Raw genomic sequence first — 20,418 nt, forward strand, 5'->3', positions numbered from 1 at the left:
GCTGCAATCTTGTGCCTTATATGGAGCAAGAGAGCTCACTAAATATGACAGGCATTGTGGAAATGTTGTGCTACACTTTTTACCATCAGCTTGTTTAAAAAATAAGAAAATTGGGCAAAAAAATAAATAAATAAAATAATAAATACATTGTTAAAAAAATAATAGAGGAAAATGCACTTTCCTCTAGCTGTTAACCCAGGTTTAAACCCCAGGTTGTGATTGGTTGCTTGCATCAGATACTCTCAACAGCTCTCTCTGGATTTTATTTATTTTTTATTTTTAATGTCTAGCCATCACTGACAGCTTATAAATGGTAATTCCCGGCTGGCCACCTTCACATCCAAAAACTGGCAGATACTTGGCTTCTAATTAGCTGCGTTTTTTTTTTAATAAAACAAGGGATCCAATTTCATAGATGCAAAAAGTGTCTCATTTAACTAAGCAACAAAACAGCCACATGCAAATAAATTAATCTTGAAACCTCCCTTGCCTAAAATAAAAAAAATACTGTTTTATCCAGAAGAAGATTGGCTCTAATAGATGCCATATGTGCGGAGTATAATAACCACCACAGATATTAATCAAATATCCATATTGAAAGAAATGAGCAAGAAGCATGTCTTGTTTTTCATTAAATTGTTAAATATATCAAGGGACTAAAAAGGCAAAACATTTCAAATTTAAAAAAAAATAAAAAATTGAATTGCCATGCACATTGGGAGTCAAACATTACAGTGAAAACCCAGAGTTCTATTGATTAAAAAAAGTTTATTAATAATTATATTTTACAATATATAGAGCAGCAGGAAACATATTTACATACACACACAGCAAAGATTTCACTCAGTTTCGATGACTGAAAATAAAGCATTAGTATTTTCTAATATCCTACACTTGTTTGCAAAAATCAATAGTGGCATTTATACACTACAATTCAAATATTCCGGACATCTAGAGAATGTGTATATAGGTGATGGCACCCCACATATTGCAAATAAAGAATTGAGATGTTATAAATGATAATTTTATGGCATTACTTCTTTACTTGTCGTGACAAAAAAAAAGCTAATAGAAGTGTATAAATGCCTACATTACAAAGCTATTAACACCCAATTTGCAGAAAAAAAAAAGTTTTCTGACAACATGTCTGATACAGTTGGCTATTGATGAGTCTACTGGAACTCTTAATTTGCTATATCATTCTTGTATTATAACCAGAAAATGCACACATATTTTAAAACTTTTCATGTGATAATTTACAATATAAATTAAGCCCTATCATAACAACTAAATATATGTCTGCATGTTCGTATCAGTTTGACAAGTTTGACATTTGGCTAACTCTTCATTTCCATAAGCTGCTCAATACTTAATCTTCTGAAAAGTCCAGCATTATTTTAATTCTTCAGTTAAATAACAACCTGGTTGCCAGCTTCCGAGGTGGCCTCGTTAACAGTAGATCTTGGTTTACACCAAAGGATTTATCTTCTTCTGGAAATATTCAGAAATATTCCATGTACTGAAAATACTAAATTTTAAAACAAGTAACACAATGCTATGACTTAAAACACATGGTAACATAACCCGTACATTTACAATTGTAAATATATTTGTACAAAGATACATTTTGATTGACAACTTAGTTGAGTCCTCCTGGTGATGTCTACTAAGTGCTGATTTAGGATGTTCTAGCAAGCAATGGAGCTGTGCAGGATAGATACACCTGTTATAAGCAAGTACGTTCCAGGTTTGCAAAACCACTGCCTTGTCCTTCGGAAAGCCTCCACGTTATTCAAACATTGTTCCCATAAAGGAAGTGAATGAAAGTTTCCTCTGCTTCTCCACTGAAGCGTGATCAATGTTTTGGCTTAAATGCACAAGAAAAAGTGCAGCCCTTCTGGAAGACATAGATAATATAGTTCATGTTATTGCTACTATTAAAACATGGTTTTATTATTCCTTCCACTACCCTTGGTGCGGTGGGAATGTCCCAAATTCAGGGTTCTGTTCTGCCACACTAGGTTTGTTCTACATCTGAGGATTGGAGGGAACTGTCCCTAAACAGTGTATTATTATTATTTATATAGAGCCAGCAAATTCTGTAGCACTGTACAATGGGTGGACAAACAGACACATAATTGTAACCAGACATATGGACGCTCAGGAACAGAGGGGTTGAGGGCCCGGCTCAATGAGCTTACATGCTAGAGGGAGTGGAGCATAGTGACACAAAGGGTATAAGTAGGGGTAAGGAAATAGGTTGCTAGAAAAGGATTCACTGAGAACTTAAGTTATTTTTGAGGAGTTGCAGAAGAGGAGTCATGGGGGGAGGAGGGGAATGAAAACCCGCTAACAGTTTAAATGATATGCTTTCCTGAAGAAGTGTGTTTTCAAAGAATTTATGGAAGGAGTGGAGACTGGGTGAAAGTCCAACTGAGAAGGGAAGGGAGTTCCACAGAAAAGGTGCAGCCCTGGAGGTGAGCATCAGATGTACGGACAGATGATAGACGTAGGTCTTCGGCAGAGCGCAGGGGCCTCGACGAGACATACTTGTGTATTAGGGAGGATACGTAGGTTGGAGCAGCATTATGTAGGGACTTGTAAGCAAGCACCAGAATCTTAAATTGAGCCCTATATCTAACTGTAATCCAATGTAGGGACTGACAGAGGAGATGGTGGCGTGGGAGGTGCGGGCGGACAGGAAAATGAGCCTCGCTGCCGCATTCATTATAGATTACAGCGGTGAAATCTGGGAACATGTAAGACCACTGAGAAGGGGATTGCAGTAGTCAAGGCGAGAAAGAACAATGGCATGGACCAGCACTTTAGCTGCGTCTGGTGTTAAATAGGGGCGGGTGCGAGCTAGGTTTTTGAGATGGAAGCAGCAGGATTTGGTGGTAGAGGTGATAGTGGCGCCGTTGACTTTGAGGGAGACAGACACGGGAGTAGCAACACTTGAGAGAGGAAAGACCAGAAGTTCCGTTTTGGACAGGTTGAGTTTAAGGAAATGAGCAGCCATCCAATTGGAAATCGCAGAGAGGCAGTCAGAGACACGAGTCAAGATGGGCAGATAGAGATCAGGAGAGGGCAGGTGGATTTGTGTCATTTGCATATAAATGATAATGGAAGCCAAAAGGAGATGATGAGTTTACCAAGGGAGGCAGTGTAGACTGAGAACAATAGGGGACCAAGGACAGAACCTTGGGGAATGCCAACATAGAGGGATTTGAGAGAAGTGGCAAAGCCAGAGAAAAAAAAAACACTGAAAAAGCACTGGAAGAGGTAGGAGGAGCACCAAGAGTGAACAGTATCTCGTAGACCGAGATTATGGAGAATGAGAAGAAGCTGTTCATGATCAACAGTGTCAAAGGCAGCAGAAAGATCAAGGAGAATTAGGATAGAGTAATGGCCGCGAGATTTAGCAGCGATTAAATCGTTGGATACTTTGGTCACAGCTGTTTCAACAGAGTGACAAGCGCGGAATCCAGACTGAAGCAGGTCAAGCAGAGAGTTGGATTTGAGGAAGTCTGTCAATCTTGCATACACAACTCTCTCAAGGATCTTGGAGGCAAATGGCAGAGCGATATAGAGCGATAGTTGGATGGAGAGTTGGGATCGAGGTTAGGCTTTTTCAGAATCGGCATTATAGTTGCATGCTTGAAGGGTGAAGGAAATGCTTGCGTGCTTGAAGGGAGAGATTAAAAATTTTAGTGAGAGGAACAGAAAGAGAGGGAGTGTGGATGAGATATGAGGGAACAGGATCAAGGGAAAGGTGGTTGGGCGGGAGGACCGGAGCAAAGTTGAAACCTCTTCCGTTGTAGTAGGTGCGAATGAGCATAGAACGGTGGAGTGAGTGGGGTTGGGTGATGTATTGGAAGATGTATCGGAAGGGGAGGGAGAGATGTTAGAGATCTCCTCCCTGATTGTAGAAATTGTAGATTGTAGATCGTGAAGTGAGTAGCAAAGTTTGAGGCAGACAGGGTGGTAGAGGGAGGGGAAGCAACAGGGCAAAGGAGAGCATTAAGAGTGTGAAATAGGCATTTGGGTTGGCGGGACAGTGTGCTTATGAGGGTGTTGAAGTGATTTACTTTTGCAAAGGAAAGAGCCAGAGTGCAGCATAAATTTATAGTGTAGGAAGTCTGGTGCAGAGTGAGACTTTCTCCAACAGCGTTCAGCAGTTCTGGAACATGTTTTGAGATATTGGGTCAGCTTGGTTGTAATTGGGAATTCTTGCTGCGTTTAAATGTAGGAGGTGCCATGATGTCAAGTTGAGAGGAGAGAGTTGAGTTGTAGAGTCAGGTTGCAGGGTTAAGGCAAGTGAGATTTGAGATGGATAAAAGGAGAGTTTGGAGTTTGGTGGAGAGATGCTGGAGATCAAGGCAGTGGAGGTTTTTGAGGACTGGAGAGTTGACGGTTGTGAAATTTGGGTTTGGGGTATGCCGATGTCAAAAGTCAGCAGATGGTGGTAAGATAAAGGAAATGGAACATTGGATTAGAGGTGGTACAGAGATTGGTGAAGATTAGGTCAAGAGTGTTTCCTGCTGTATAAGTTGCTGAAATAGACTACTGTGTGAGGCCGAAAGAGGAGGTTACAGAGAGCAGATGGGAGGCATCAGGGCAGTTGAGGTTGTTGACTGGGATGTTAAAGTTCCCAAGTATGAAGGAAGGAGTGCTAGAGGAGAGAAAGTGGGGTAGCCAGGAAGAAAAGTGTTCAACAAACAGCCTTGGATGTACACTCATGTCAGGCAGTTATGCTTCTTTTCCAGGCTGGTCAACACACTTTCTGGGTGGGTCACCCCTTGTCACTGCCCTAGGAGGCCTGCCCACTTGTCTTACAGCTACCCATTAAGTATTATGACAGAATGAAAATAAAGCTTTATTTATCTTATTTTGCAGCTTTTTAAAAAGCTAAGCATTCTTTCAGAAACAAGAAATATGTGCAACGGTACTTGCTTCCCAATATCTGTAATATACAACTATACTTTCATCTCAAACATTAAATGAACTTGTGTTAGCTAGCTTTCACTGTAAACATTTATACAAATATTTTTTGGCTTGAGGCCTACAGACACACAACTTACTATGAAATGTAGTTACTCAAATCACATTCCTTGTGATCACATGATTGAGCAAACTCCTGTCTGTCCACTACCACAATGTGTGTAGTTTGTCCCTTTCGTTGGAGCAGCGGCATTCATGAAGTGCCTGTGAAAAGAGAACATTAATTCACTTAAATGTTGCAACTGAAAATCAGAACCATGTCAGAGCAAGGGCAGTCATTTAACAGAATGTCAAATGGGTCTGGTATGCCTAATGCAACACACAGGGATGAGGGAGTCTGACTTGAAGTGAAGAGCTCAAAAACTGGATATAGACAGAAATTTCACCTAAAACTGTCTGAAATACGAAGTATTGTAATTAACACTGTAAGTCCCGTGTAATGAATCCAGGAGCTGGTTCACTTAAAAAGGCTTTGTTAAAATTCAGGATGAAAACATGGAATTTGTATATATGGTGTGTATACCTTTAAATCTGTCTCAAATGAGATAAAATTAGGTGCACGCCAAATACTATACTTTTAACAAACAGGAAATTAAAATCACCTTCCAGTATAGGAAACTGTTTCCTGTGATATAATAAATCAGTGTAACACTGATACGTAGTGACACAATAATATATGGTGTGTGTGTCTTTAAATTTATGATCTATAAGTGGACAGAATATATACCAAGTGGTGTATTTAGAAGTACGGATATATTATTTGGTGGAAATATGATGAAGATGACTATATTTCATATAAATGGTTAAAAATCAATAAAATCCAATGAATTCCAAATGAAGTTTAAAAATAATTCAAAATTTATTAGAAAAAAGGCGCCTATATCAGGGCTTTCAAAGTGATAGAGTATAAAAATATAAAACTACATAAAAATGAATAAATATAAGTCAGGGACGTTTTGCAAGATTGTTACCAGCACATCTGTGTAGGTTGTTCCGTTTTTGTAGTGAGGACCAGTTAGGATGGATGTGGATAGTTTGTTGCCGGCAGAAAGAGCAACAAACTATCCACATCCATCCTAACTGGTCCTCACTACAAAAACGGAACAACCTACACAGATGTGCTGGTAACAATCTTGCAAAACGTCCCTGACTTATATTTATTCATTTTTATGTAGTTTTATATTTTTATACTCTATCACTTTGAAAGCCCTGATATAGGCGCCTTTTTTCTAATAAATTTTGAATTATTTTTAAACTTCATTTGGAATTCATTGGATTTTATTGATTTTTAACCATTTATATGAAATATAGTCATCTTCATCATATTTCCACCAAATAATATATCCGTACTTCTAAATACACCACTTGGTATATATTCTGTCCACTTATAGATCATAAATTTAAAGACACACACACCATATATTATTGTGTCACTACGTATCAGTGTTACACTGATTTATTATATCACAGGAAACAGTTTCCTATACTGGAAGGTGATTTTAATTTCCTGTTTGTTAAAAGTATAGTATTTGGCGTGCACCTAATTTTATCTCATTTGAGACAGATTTAAAGGTATACACACCATATATACAAATTCCATGTTTTCATCCTGAATTTTAACAAAGCCTTTTTAAGTGAACCAGCTCCTGGATTCATTACACGGGACTTACAGTGTTAATTACAATATTTAACAGAATGTATTTACTTAGAGCGATAAAAAGGACAACATTCTAGGGGAAAGATGTGGCTGTGTGGCTCAGCCGGCAGAAGCATCTCATTGTATTCTGGTCATTCTGTGCCCAATTTGGACCTGAACCGAACATACAAGGTTTACTTGACAAATAAAAATGCCATAGGCATTAAGCACTAAACTGGCATTAAATGTGATGTCCCCTACAATGACAGAGATTTTGAGATATGTCAAGACATACGCCCACCTTGCTATGTTATGTCCTGTCATGAAACCCATGAACATTGTGCTGCTTAGGCTCTTATAGCCAAAAGAAGCACATGCTGCTAGTCAGGTATTCATTGCAATTTGGCTATGCTACCTAACTAATAGATGAGTTTTTAGTTTAGTGCTTTTCCCAGCATTCCTTTCTCACGGTCACTTGGTGGACATCCCTACTTAAACTGGCAGACCACTATACTACTAATCGGATGCATTAAGAAACAGCTGCCAGATTTAAAATGAAAATAAATAAATACTAATATACACCTTTTCCTTCCATCAACTGTGGAGATCCCTTCACAGAGGGTATTTGACTGTATGAACATGTTTATTGCAGAGACAAAAGCTTTTATTCCACCAGTTCTAAACCTTAATTATGCTACTGTGCATTATTTGAGCTGCCCTCGCCTTCTGTTCTACTGTCATTATCAACGGTTTGTGCTCAAGAATAAATCCCTGGCTATATTTACAATAGTGTATTATACCTTTGTTTTTCTTTTTTCTTTTATATAGATCTTTTATGTAGTTTGAACGTAGGCGTTGCTTTATTGCATATCTTTTCTTAAACTAATAATAGCCATTGATATTATGCAATGTCATATTGTTCCTGTTATAGCAATATAAAATAACTATAGATATTGACCACTATCCAGGAGTGCACTGGACTGTTTCTGATCTGTTCTGAAATTAATAGGTGAAAGAGATTTAACTCTTTATGAATGATAATATTTTAAAACCTTTAAATATCAACAAAACTTTGACTTATTTAGAAAAAAACAAAACAACCCCGCTAAAAAAAACAGTTAAATAGATTAACTATTTCACCTAATCTGAGAATAGAACAGTATGTACTTTTTATATAAATATACCAAAAATGCAATCTGAACATTAATTAAATAATTTGTATACTATATAAAAAAAAAAATGTGAATTTATAAACATACTAGGAGCCTGTTCATTGTGTACACAGCTGGGACTTTAACTGGGCATTCCCCTGGCATGCTGGCATTTTATTGGGACAGGTAAGACTGGGGTGTCTATCTCCCTGGCACCTTGTGTGTCTCGTTCTTCACCCAACCCTTTGCGTGTTTCTTTTTCCACTTCTACAGACTATCTCGGTGCCTCTTCCCCCCAGCACCTTTGTGTGTCTCTTTTTCCCTCAGACCCTTTGCATGTCTCTTTTTTCCCCAGCCAGACCATTTTCCCCTTCCCCACTGAGTGTCTCTGTTTCCCCTTCCCCAGCTCCTATGTGTGTATCTTTGTCCCATTCCCCAGCCCCTCTGAGTGCATATGTGTGTCCCTTCCTAATCCATCTGTGTGTCTCTTTGTCCCCTTTTCCAGGTCCTTTGCGTGCGTCATTGTTCTCTTTCCCAGCCCCTCTGCGTGGCATGTGTCTCCTTCCCCAATTCCAGTGTTTGTGACATTCTGTGTATGTCCTTGTCCCCTTCACCAGCCCATCTGCATGTGTCATTGTCCCCTTCTCCAGGCCCTTTTGTGTGTCTCTTTACCCCTCTTTCTCCACTTGCGTGCCTGCTCACCTCCCTTTTGTAGCGTGGCCGACTAGATGTGATCTTCTTTATCCTCTACCTGGTCTGACAGGAAGCTACTCATTGCTCTCAGAAAGCAGCTTCCGGTCTGCTTGGCCATGCTACATGAAGTGACTGGCAGGTCACCCAGACAATGCATATCACGGGACAATGCGCCCTATGTGCTGCCTTATGTCTGGAAAAGTATGAGGTACCACAGGAATTATTGGCAGGAACTACTAATCATGCACTGTAGTTGCTGGGATGGAGAACAAGATAGCCTGTCAGAAGGTACTCCTGCTCTCCACTGTCACTCAGTACATAACACGGAGAATATGCTGAAAACTGATTGACGTGAAAAAAACAAAACATGTGTATACATAGATTTGTTGAAAACCCACACATTTACTATAATTTCATATACAGCATATGTTTTCCTTTACAGAAAACTTATATATGACATGGAGGGTACACGTTAAAATAGCTATAAAAAAAAATGCAAGTTGCAGCCTTAAAATTTACCCCCTTGCAGCTGAAGATGCTTTAAGGTAAAACAGTATCAATAGTTGAAAAAGATCTATATAGTATCTTTATTGATTTGTAAACAAATGGCAATATAAATTCAGATGTGAACTTACTGCCTTTTGTGAGATTTTCTTGGTGGCCCAGTTTCAGAGCAGGATATTGGTTTTCCCTTTTCATAGGTCTCCTCCGAGATTCCATTTGCGACATATAGGCTAGTGGCAACTGGAATCCTGTCATTCTTAACAGTTCCATAAGATAAGTCCATGGGTCTGCACTGAGGGATCTCCATACACAAAATATCATAATCTAGGGTAGACTTATTTGTGGGGCTGGTCTTTTTGGATGATTTTTCTTGCACGGAGGTTTGTACATTGACCTTCTTGGAAGAGGTCTTTAAAGAACTGGCTTCTTGTTCTGCTATCTTTGGGGAATTAGGTGTTATTTGTGGAGGAGGTTTCTGTGAACTATTAGTTGTAATATGATCAATTGGAACTGATGACTTTTTTGGATTAGTGTTTGTAGAAGGTGTTTTCTGTAATGAATTTCTCTTGACTTGATTGTTTAGTTCCAGGGGTGATGGGAGATCGAGAGATTGAGAAATGTGTTTCGGGCTGTGATGCCGATGCGCTTTTGCTTGTGTTTCTACTTGGACAGTCTTAGTTCCACTGGTGGTCTTGGAAGTAAGATTTTTCTGTGTTTTAGAAGTAGATTTTGTTTGTGAATGCCCATCCTTCACAGGGCAAGCTTGATTTTGCTCCATAACCATGTGGTGCACCGGGCTGGTTTGGGTAGCACTGTTTTGGGTGATACCCTTAGGTGGTGATCTCCTAGAACTTGAAGTGGGAATTTGGACTGCATGGCTTGATTTTTGGACAGATGGTGGTAACTCAAGTTGTCTTGGCTGAGAGGACATTTTGTGAGTTAAGCTGGCTCTCTCAGAGCCAGAATCAGCAGAGCTCAAAAGATGTGCATCAGTTGGCTTGATGACTTTAGATTCCATTGTAGTTAGTGGATTTGTTTCAGATTTCAGTTCTCCATTAGCAATACTGCAAGGCATCACTGTTACCATGCTACCAGGAGATGTTTTATGGGGGATAGTCAGGTGCAACATCTCTTTTTCATCTCTATTCATTTCCTCTATATTATCATTAGAACTACTTAAACTTTTAGCTGTAGAAACTTTGATTGTTGGGAGTCCATTCTTTACTTCTGTGGTGGAATTTCCACTGTTTTGGTTGGTGTTCATGTGCAGCTTTTTCATATGATAAACTACTGTCGCTGCATTAAATGCTTGCTGTAAAAACATTAAAAAATGAATACAGGAATTCCAAACCAAAAATTGTGAAACAAAGATCTGAACATTGCTTACATTTTTTGTGTGTGAAAAATATGAATTTTAAGGGAGTGATATGACTTCCTAGTGATCATGTTCATGTTCTGTTGACATATAATATTACATAATTTATGTTCAAGTCATATTTAGTATTTATTTCACAAACACAAATAAACACTGTTTCAGTCATATAAGTTATTCCTCAGCCCAGTGTACCAAGAGTGTAATTGACTGTAAATTACATAAACATCCTTTTCTCCTTACGCACTGTATATATGAGAATGTGCAGTTCTCCCGAACATCTACAAGTTGAAGGAGAAGGTCCTGGGCCCACAAGAGGGCACATGTGCTGCCTGCAATACCCTTTCAAATACAAACATTGGGTTTTAGCTAGGAAAATCAGTTTACTGTAAGTGGCTATTATGCACATAAAATTGTAATGTTCACATCTGGGGAATCTACATTCACAAAGTGCCAGCAGATACATATAAGCCATAACCTGGGTAAGTGAATATTTTTATTTATATTATTCTTGTGTCACTTAGCATGCGCTGAAAAATGTGCTTCTATATTATTTGTATTAAACTGTTTTTGAAACCACGATAAAGTACTGCACAGATTTTTATTTTTGAGAGAAAGGTTGAACTTGATGGAAACATGTCTTCTTTCAGCATGTCTAACTATGTAAGGTAAAATCTAAGAATTTAATAGTGACATATTACTCACTTTCCACTTGCTTTTTGCAAAGTTCTTCTTGATTTGGATGCTCACTGAGCAGTAGATGTCCCGATGGAGAGCAGTGTTACCTGCAATCCTACATTTTGTGGATACACAAGAAAAACATTTTTTTTAATTTTTATAGTATTATACAAACAGAAAATATATCATCACTTACAACTAGTAGTCAGTATTTGCTAGAGTATTTAAATGAAACTATAGGTTGTTGGTTGGAGATCTTTGGAGTTTTAATTTGAGCTAAACTGGAGTTGACTGTAGATTCACCGATTGTAAGCTCATTTGAGCAGGGGCTTCTTCACCTCTTGTCTCTGTTATTTTCCATATGTAAATTACTTGTCAGATATCCACACTTTATCATTTTAAAGCTTTGTGGAATATGTTGGAGCTAAATGATAATAATAATAATAGTTAATCTCTCAAAAGATATATATATAAAAACAAAAAAAACAACAGAAGAATGACTATGCACAGAACGACAGGTCCCTAGTATGAATAGAAGTAAACAAGTTTTCCCTGTAGTGAAACAAGGGTTAATCTAACAATGTCATTAAATACCTTCAAATAATTTCTTTAGCATGAATTCTACGTAAATGGTAATCTGATTCTAGGAATACTGAATGGGAAAGCACATAAGGGCACAATGGTGGTGTTCTACGAAAACATCTTCTTTATTAATGAACAGTGAGTTACTATGATGCTGGTCTCTAAGCCAATCTACAGGGTTCCTCAATAGCTATTGACAGGATGGAAAAAAACACTTATTGAACATTCTGAATTCCCACTGCGTGCTCCAAGGTAATTAGGCAAACATTAGCATGTGCACAGCCGTTAACAAGAAGAAGCTTGGAAAATATGCGGCACTGTTCTCGAAGACTAATTTATATTTGGTTTGACTGTGGAGACTCTATATCGCACTAAAGAGAAATGTCTAGAATTGATTTGTCAAGTGCTACTTCCTTCCTAATTCACAGCTTGTAAATGTTTTGAGACTCTCTTAATATCCAGTCTGTCTTCCTTGTCCTGCCAGTTGGTGTTTGTAATGCTTGGCAGTCTAAATGGAATTGTAATGAATCTCATTCGTGTCTCACCATGGGTGATTGAGGGCATTTTCACAGTTGTATCTTTTCTGAGGATCTTTCTCGAGAAGGCAGCTTATGAAATCTTTTGCTGAAAGAAGATTTGCAAGACTTTGGTTAACAACACTTTACTTTAATTTCAATATTTATTTATTTTTTCTTCCTGATTTAAGATGGCCATTTGAATTTGCTCATTTTTCATTACTTTCAAACATGTTTAGTCATTCCACATGTTTTACAAATGAAGCTTTTTTGACAGATTTATATGCTTATAGAACAATATTTTCTACAATATCTGACAGAAAAGCTCTCTCCAGAATAGAATGTTCTAGCAAATGTGAACATAACTTTGCTAAGCTGTGATATGCTATAGAAAATAGCAACAGATATCAGTACCTGATTTGGAAATGTCATCCCAAAATGGAGACTCAAACTCATATGTTCCGTCTCTTATTTTCTCAAAGAGCTTTGATTCAGTTTCCTCGTAAAAAGGAGGGTAACCACACAGCCTACAAAAGAACAAAACAGAATGTAAATACTAAAACAAATGACAAATTAAAATTACATAGATTAAATTACATATTTAGACTTATACAGTAAAAGTACTGGGTATACACAGAAATTCATATATTTAGGATTCTCTGATGGTAATCATCAGTTCCAACCTTATTTGAAGTAGAAAGTGTATTATCGTACACAATGAATGACGTGAAGGGACGGTCACAAAAAATGTCCCTTAGTGTATGAGCAGTCATCATGATTTATAGATTTTGGCATGCAATCAGGGCCAACATGAGTGTAAAGTGGCCCATGTGGCTTCCTTAGGGTGTCCCAGGAATGTGGGGAGCAAAAAAAATGACCCATGCTTTTGAGCTTTCATTGAGGGGGAATAGGCATCATTCCACCCACGCAGCAGGGTTCCGTTAGGGATGTGATCTTCCATTACCGTGGCTGCCCCCAAAATTGGGAAACCAGGGAACAAACCTAGGATGGTGGGACAGGACGCCGAAACAGTCACTGTACTGCCAAAATCAGAATAATTGGGAGGTATGCTGATGTCCTAGAACTTTATTTTTGTTTTGACAATCTTTATTTATATCAAAGATTTTTGAACAGTTTAAAATTTTACGTGAAAACGTACAACATGTCCAGTCAAGTTACACATGCATTGTATAGTACCACGGATATAGTTTTCGTGCAATATATTGATCAATATAAGTGAGACAACATAAAAGAGCTGTATGTATTTTTAAAATACCTCTGAGTGTTTGCATTTTTTTGTTTCTCAATGAGTGCAATAGTTCTACAGATATTTTGTTCCAAAATGCATGGACAATTTTTTATTTTTTTTTAGCAGAGGTGATATCAGAGGCAAGTGGGCCTCTATATCATTAATTTACGGCTATTTCCTTCAATCTTTAGCAGGAGATTATAACGTAAATATCATGTAAAGTACTTAAGAAGATAGTGGTTCTCACTGCCATACATATGTCTCGACTTTCTAATATCTATTAACTTTCCGTACTGGATTATTAAACATTCTGAACTGTAAAATGTATGATTTAAGAAACAAACAGTTTTGTTGTTTTATATATTTCTATATGATATTACTTTACACTGTTTTACATAGAAATGCTTACATTGTAAGACATTTTAAAACAACCATTTTAAACAAAAACATGGAGACTTCACTTACAAAATATAGGTAATGACACCAATAGACCAGCAATCCACAGCTTTGCTGTATGGCTTCTGGGCAAGAACTTCAGGAGCTATAAAATACGAAGTGAAGTGAGGAACAACGGACTTACCAAGTTTGTAGAAGAAGAAGAATGTAATATTTGTTTGCTTTCAGGGGTTTATTTTATTCATTCATTAGCTACTACACTAAAAATACAGTGTCTCAAAACTTCGACAGTTCAGGTTTCTCGGAGACGATAGTAAATAAACCAATCAGAGAATTAAGAGTTCTGATAGAAAGAACATGACTAGGCTTAAGGGCACCTAAGGCCCATCAAATTCAGCCTAGGGCACAGGGGTCAGACAGGGCCTCGGAACTATGAATTTGCTTAGCCCCATTCACCATCCCTATGTAAGAATCAAGGGGGAGGGGGAGCAAAATGGTAACCTGCATTGGGCTCCTGTTGAATCGTAATCCTTCTCTGCTGACTTCTCCTTTGCAAAGCAAAAATGTAAAATAATTATTCGTAATCCCGCTATACTCACCTACATAACCTGGAGTGCCACATGCAGTAGACATAATTCCACTTTCTTCCATTTTGGACAGGCCAAAGTCTGTTATCATAATCTTGGCGTTTTCATCTGGAGTTAGGTAAAGTAAGTTTTCTGGCTGTAAAACCATGTACACATTTTATTAAGAACCACAAATTATGTAGGCCACTAAAAGTAGTTAACAATCTGTACTCAGTATATAGTTATTAAAGGGACACTATATATATATAACCCTAAGTCCTTATCCATGTCTATTATATGCAGAGTACAGCTGTTTTAGTATGGCTGAACAAAGCCTCAATTAAAGGGACACTATAGTCACCAGAACAACTACAGCTTATTGAATTTTCAGAGAAAATATAGTGTTTACATTACAGCCTAGTGATAACTTCACTAGCCACTACTTAGATGGCTGTTAGAGATCCTTCCTGGGTCATGGCTGCCTAAAATGCATCCAAACATTTAGTATCTCCTCCCTCTGCATGCAGACACTGAACTTTCCTCATAGAGATTCATTAATTAAATTAATCTCTATGAGGAGATGCTGATTGGCCAGGGCTGTGTTTGAATCATGCTGGCTCTGCCCCTGATCTGCCTCTTTGTCAGTCTCAGCCAATCCTCTGGGGAAGCATTGTGATTGGATCAGGCTACCACTTCTGATGATGTCAGCAGACTGCTTGTTTTTTTTGTTTTTTTTAGGCAAACAGCATGCAGAGTTACAGCTTCTGGCTTGAATACAGTAAGATTTTGCTATATTTACGGAAGCATGAGGGGCCCAAGGGGGCTAGATGGTGGTGTTAACACTATATGGTTAGGAATTCATGTTTGTGTTTATGACCCTATAGTGATCCTTTAAGTTATACAACTTCAGGTTTACAATGTATATGTGTTATGCAAAATTAAATACATATCTGCACATAGCTAGAGTATTTCAGGAGTATATTTTGACATCTGGGTAGCACTGTCTAATGTAATATATTTCTTGCAGACGAGATGAACTATTTGTCAAAACATCAGCAACTTCTGCTGTCTGCAAGGACATATGCATACCCGCATGAAATCTTCCTCTTCATGAACTTTCTAGGTGAAAACATCTAATTGTCATTTTTTGCATATTTATATAAAACAAAAAAAAATGCCTCTTCTCCTCTCTCTCAAGGATTACCCAAAAGGTGAGTATAGGGATTTATGCTAAAGAAAGTTTATAAAACAGTCCATTGAGCAGAAAGTGTTTTGGGAATTTTGTATAAATATATATATATTTGTATTGTAGATGCATAATGCATGTGTTACTGGAATTTGAGATTTCAGTTCATTTGAACTGCTGAACACATATTCATTGTTTAAACAAAATATTCCAATAGGATAAATGTAGTAAATTCACAAATTAAGGTACTGGGAAAAACGTTCAAGACTGTCAGCTGTTGTTTTGCTAAACGCAGCTTATGTTTATGGCAGAGTTTAGGGATGATCTGAGTTCAGTTGTTTCCCATGATGAAAGGCAATTATGCTCCCTTTACAGCAATGGTGACATGAAGTAATATGTGTGGGGAGCACACTGTACACAATACAATTGTGAAACGATCATTCTTAAGCTGTCATAGGAAAACATTGTCACAAGTGTAGGTGTTCTCGGTTTTATAGTAATTGATCAATTTAAATTACATTTATTTTCATACCCCAAATGCACAAGAATAGTGTACAGAGGAAAAGTCACTGTGAAAGCTAAAAAAATAACTATTTATATTTATTTATTTATTTATAGCATTAAAGTAGACCTGACATGATTTTGTCTGATAAATAATATAATTTTAATAATCCTTTATTAAGATCTTTCTATAACGTTCCTGTTTGTTTTTCATAATGTGCACTGTTTTAATGCTATTGTTTTATAAACATAAATCATAGGATTCCCATTTTGTTTTGAATAGCGAATATACCCAGACTGCGTAGATTGACATGACAATTAATATCAGCTTGAAACCAAAATCTATTTTATTTGCCTCTGTACGCCATAGCTCAACATGTATCTAATGTTGAATAGGTAATTATATCTAAATTGAAGAAAACAAACCTGTATTCCTAATGCTATAGTGCCCAAGTTGCAGATTAATTTTACCCCCCTTCCACTAAAAACGTGACATTATCCTGCTTTCAAGTCAGTGGCCTATTTACTACGTTGGAAAGTGACGCGCATGCACAGCAAATGCCACATGCCCTTCCAAATGATTATCGTTTTACTCGGTCATAGAGGAAGCACCTCTAGTGGCAGTTTGGAAGACAGTCACTATAGGTGTGTTTAACTCTGCAATGCAAACACTGCCGCCTCTATGAAACTACAATGTTTTATATTGCAGGGATAAAAATGACAGAACCACTGCACCCAGAACACTTCATTAAGATGAAGTGGTCTGGGTGACATTAGTTCTCCTTTCAAGGAACACTGTAGACAGTGCAGCTGCTTCATTACATTGAAGTGGTTATGGTGTCTGGAGTTCTGTGGCGCTGTTCTTCTATTCAGCGATAAACTGTTGTTAACGTTTAAATGCCAAACGTCTTCAGCAGTCCATCCCACTGTGCTGCTGCGTGGGCTAATCAAGAAGTATTAGCCTGAACGAAATGGGGTGGCTGTGATTGGCTGAGAGTGTCAACTGAATGTTTTCATCCTATCACAGCACTCATTGCTGGTATGACTTTGTATGGCTAGAAGGAAGTTTGTACTCTCGGCCTTAGCCATATCTGCAGTGGGGCTGGGCTCCCAGATACTCTGCTGTGAGGAACCTTTTTTCTAATACCTGACATTAATTATTTGCACAGCTACTAATGTTGTTGTGTTTATTCCTATAAAAAGTATAACTTGTACAATACTAACGCTTTATGACACTTTAAACATTTTAATTGGATTAGTTTTAACCAAAGCACCTTCTGACCATGTGTACCTCAATACATCTTCCATTTCATAGACACCATCTCCACCTACTGATTTGTTTCTTCAGGCAATAAACACATACGGACGTTTGTTGTCCATGTTGATACAACTTCCACTCACCTTCAAGTCCCTGTGAACAATTCCATTATCGTGCAGATACTTGACTGCAGATAGGACTTGACGGATCACATTGCTGGCGTCTTTTTCCGTATACACCCCACGCTCTAAGATACGATCAAAAAGTTCTCCTCCGGACACCCTGAAATATGCAACATTTATATATGAACAGAGATATCAGGTAGCAAATATTATGATTGCACCTAATTATTTTTAAAGCAGCCAAATGTCACCTTAAAACACAAAAAAACAAACAGTTTTCTGAACAGAACTTACAGCTGCATCACGAGATAAAAGTGGGAAGAACTCTCATAAATATCCTCAAGTATCACGATATTGTCATGCTTGATCCTAATCACCAGAGACAAAAAGGGAAAGGCATTAGTTTCAACTTGACTTTCCTAAAAAGAATAAAGTTACAACATAGAACGCAAATTTGAACTTTTCAGATCAGCGCCTAAACTGTTTCTATAGACCATTTACTTTTGCAAATACACATCAAATTTAGTCAAAAAGTAGCACATTTCTTAGAACTCAGATTTGTTCCCATCATACATCATACAAGGATTTTCGTAGCTTTAAAAAAGAGCAACCAGAAAAAAGGATAAAGAGGAGCTCTGGACAGAGTAAAGGGCTTCCTTGAAGGCATCTGATGTAGCATCCTGCTATACCCTGTATAGCAAAGATGCCTTATATAACCAATATTTGATTTGAGTTTTAACTATTTTTGCCAACTGTTCTGTGAGACTTTTGTGCTTGTACTCTACCATACAAGACCCTATCCTGACTTCTGAAAGATAACTTCATAAACAGCATTGCTAAAAAATATTATCTCCAAAATGAATGATTTGTTTTAGACCACGTTTAAGCACAACAGGGGATATTGGAAAACTCACTTCTTCAGCACCGCTATTTCATTCTCCAGACTCCTGTCTCTTGAGCTATTCACCTTCTTAATGCACTTCAGAGCAAAGTGTTGTCCAGTGGACCTGTGTTTAACCAGGAACACTTCTGAAAATGCACCCCTGCAAGGCAGAAAGGGTATACCCATTAGAACTGGACAAATACATAAATGTGATATATTCACTTGATTTGTAAGATGTTATCAGCATAACTCGTGTTATGGTGTATTTGTTCTATGCCATTTTTTCCATACAAATAGAAATACATTAAAATCCTTAATATGCCTATACAATAAATACATCTATTAATGGATATATAAATGATTTTGAATATTATTAGGTTAGTAAACCAGTTTATACATGATATATCTAATTTTCTTTGAATAAGGTAACAATGTACACAAGGGCATTCAGTAGTCACCAAGATCCTGCCTACATTGAGAATGGTCATTAAATAAAAGAAGATAAAAAAATGGAGCAGGGGAAAGGAAAAAGGGTTAGAAGAATGGGCATTGTGAAACATCCAGTCAAGCCAAGGGAACTACATCTTCTGGTAGGTAAGAAGAGATCCCTGGAGCTTGTCATCCGCTCATGCATCAGATTAGAATTATGGACTTTACAAAGGACCATTGACCAGACTCTGGGAACAATACTCCTCTACAGCTACACGAGGGTTGGTCGAGTGGTCAGAGTGTTCTATATCAATTAGATAATTCTCACCTGACAGAGAAGGAATGCCCAGGAAGATACATTGATTGTTTTTTTTTCATCTTGAGCCAACCAACCTCTGGCACCACTACCACATGTCATAGAATGGCTACATCTCAATTTTTCTACTTCACGTTGCCAAAAATGCACTTTCCACCCACCCCTTTGAACACAATAATGTTACATCTGAATATAATATTATGTGGCCAGGAATTATTGTAGTGGACTGTGAAAACACTGCACAGAAATACTTCTTTAAAAAGGTTACCTTAGTAATGTGCTTTATATGTCAAATAAAAAGGTGAAGTAGAAAAATCATTGATAAGTCAAAGTGCTCTGTTGCCATGGCAATAAAACACATTTCTAAAAGGTTTACTGTTATTATGTATTTAAAGATTAGAGCAACTTACTCTTCAGTATCCCTGATTAACATTCTATAACATTCTGCTAAAGAGACACTGTCTTTAAGCACCATACCCTCTACAGTTTTTTACAGTGGTTATGGTCCAAGGAGACATAGATTGCATAGAGTGGATTCTCTTTGTTTTTCTCAAATTCCCAAGTAGTTTCAGAAAAACTGACTTATTTCAGCCACTCTAAGACCATCTGCCGCCTTCGCGATAATTAGGGAGTTTCACTTGCAATACAGGTACAGCTTACCTGGTCTTATCTGCAGTAAATTGTCATTAACACTTCTGTATTACTAAATTGAGACATGCGCCTTGCAACACAATATCATACGGTACATCCTGTTTTTTTCAATAACAGTTACCGTTACATATGAACCATTCAGAACTGAAGTGCTTTTGAGATATATATATATATATATATATATATATATATATATATATTTTAATTCTTTATTTTTGGTGTACACAAGAGTAATCACAAGCTTTGGTGCGCCACAACAGCGACATCAGGGTACAATATTGAATATTTGCATTACAGGTTGTGGTAAATGATTGTCAGGCAGATTTTTAGTTAAAGTAACAAATTAGCAGTTGTTTAGGTTCTCGAGTAGCGTAAACTTTTAAGTATTCAATGCAACTAACATTTATAAACACGTTTGACTCAGTAGCTTAAAGTAAGTGTTCATGGTGAGTGTCATTGTTTCAGTTCCTCGATAGTAATATGATCATGCTGAACTACGCTTATCTGTGCTTAAAAGAGGGACATGCATGCCATACGGTGACATCTGGACTGATTAGTCATACACCAATCCTCTATAAAATGACATGTCTATCTAAGTACACAAATTAGTTAAATGAGTGAAATCTATCAAATAGCTTAGCTAGGACGATTATTGAAATAAGGTAAAGTAGAGTATTATAAAAGAAAGGAAAGTAAGATGAGATAAGATAAGGTACCACCAGGCAGAGC

At 37.4% G+C, this 20,418-nt stretch overlaps 1 protein-coding gene across 2 annotated transcripts in view; it reads right to left on the reverse strand.

Moving 5' to 3' along the window:
• Positions 1 to 805: 805 nt before the first annotated feature.
• The window catches only part of CAMK1G (calcium/calmodulin dependent protein kinase IG), a 69,068-nt gene continuing 49,455 nt past the window's right edge, over positions 806 to 20,418 (reverse strand). For both annotated transcript variants that reach the window (XM_063450952.1, XM_063450961.1), the window contains 11 exons: positions 18,325 to 18,453; positions 17,705 to 17,779; positions 17,432 to 17,570; positions 14,377 to 14,500; positions 13,847 to 13,922; positions 12,547 to 12,659; positions 12,163 to 12,241; positions 11,063 to 11,150; positions 9,117 to 10,297; positions 5,082 to 5,205; positions 806 to 1,897 (listed from right to left, as the gene is read on the reverse strand). In XM_063450952.1, the coding sequence (XP_063307022.1) occupies positions 5,118 to 5,205; positions 9,117 to 10,297; positions 11,063 to 11,150; positions 12,163 to 12,241; positions 12,547 to 12,659; positions 13,847 to 13,922; positions 14,377 to 14,500; positions 17,432 to 17,570; positions 17,705 to 17,779; positions 18,325 to 18,453 (2,092 nt within the window). In that variant the 3' untranslated portion in view covers positions 806 to 1,897; positions 5,082 to 5,117. The remainder of the gene's footprint in view (positions 1,898 to 5,081; positions 5,206 to 9,116; positions 10,298 to 11,062; positions 11,151 to 12,162; positions 12,242 to 12,546; positions 12,660 to 13,846; positions 13,923 to 14,376; positions 14,501 to 17,431; positions 17,571 to 17,704; positions 17,780 to 18,324; positions 18,454 to 20,418) is intronic.

Source organism: Pelobates fuscus, chromosome 1 (assembly GCF_036172605.1).
Source record: "Pelobates fuscus isolate aPelFus1 chromosome 1, aPelFus1.pri, whole genome shotgun sequence".
Classification (NCBI taxonomy): Eukaryota; Metazoa; Chordata; class Amphibia; order Anura; family Pelobatidae; genus Pelobates; species Pelobates fuscus.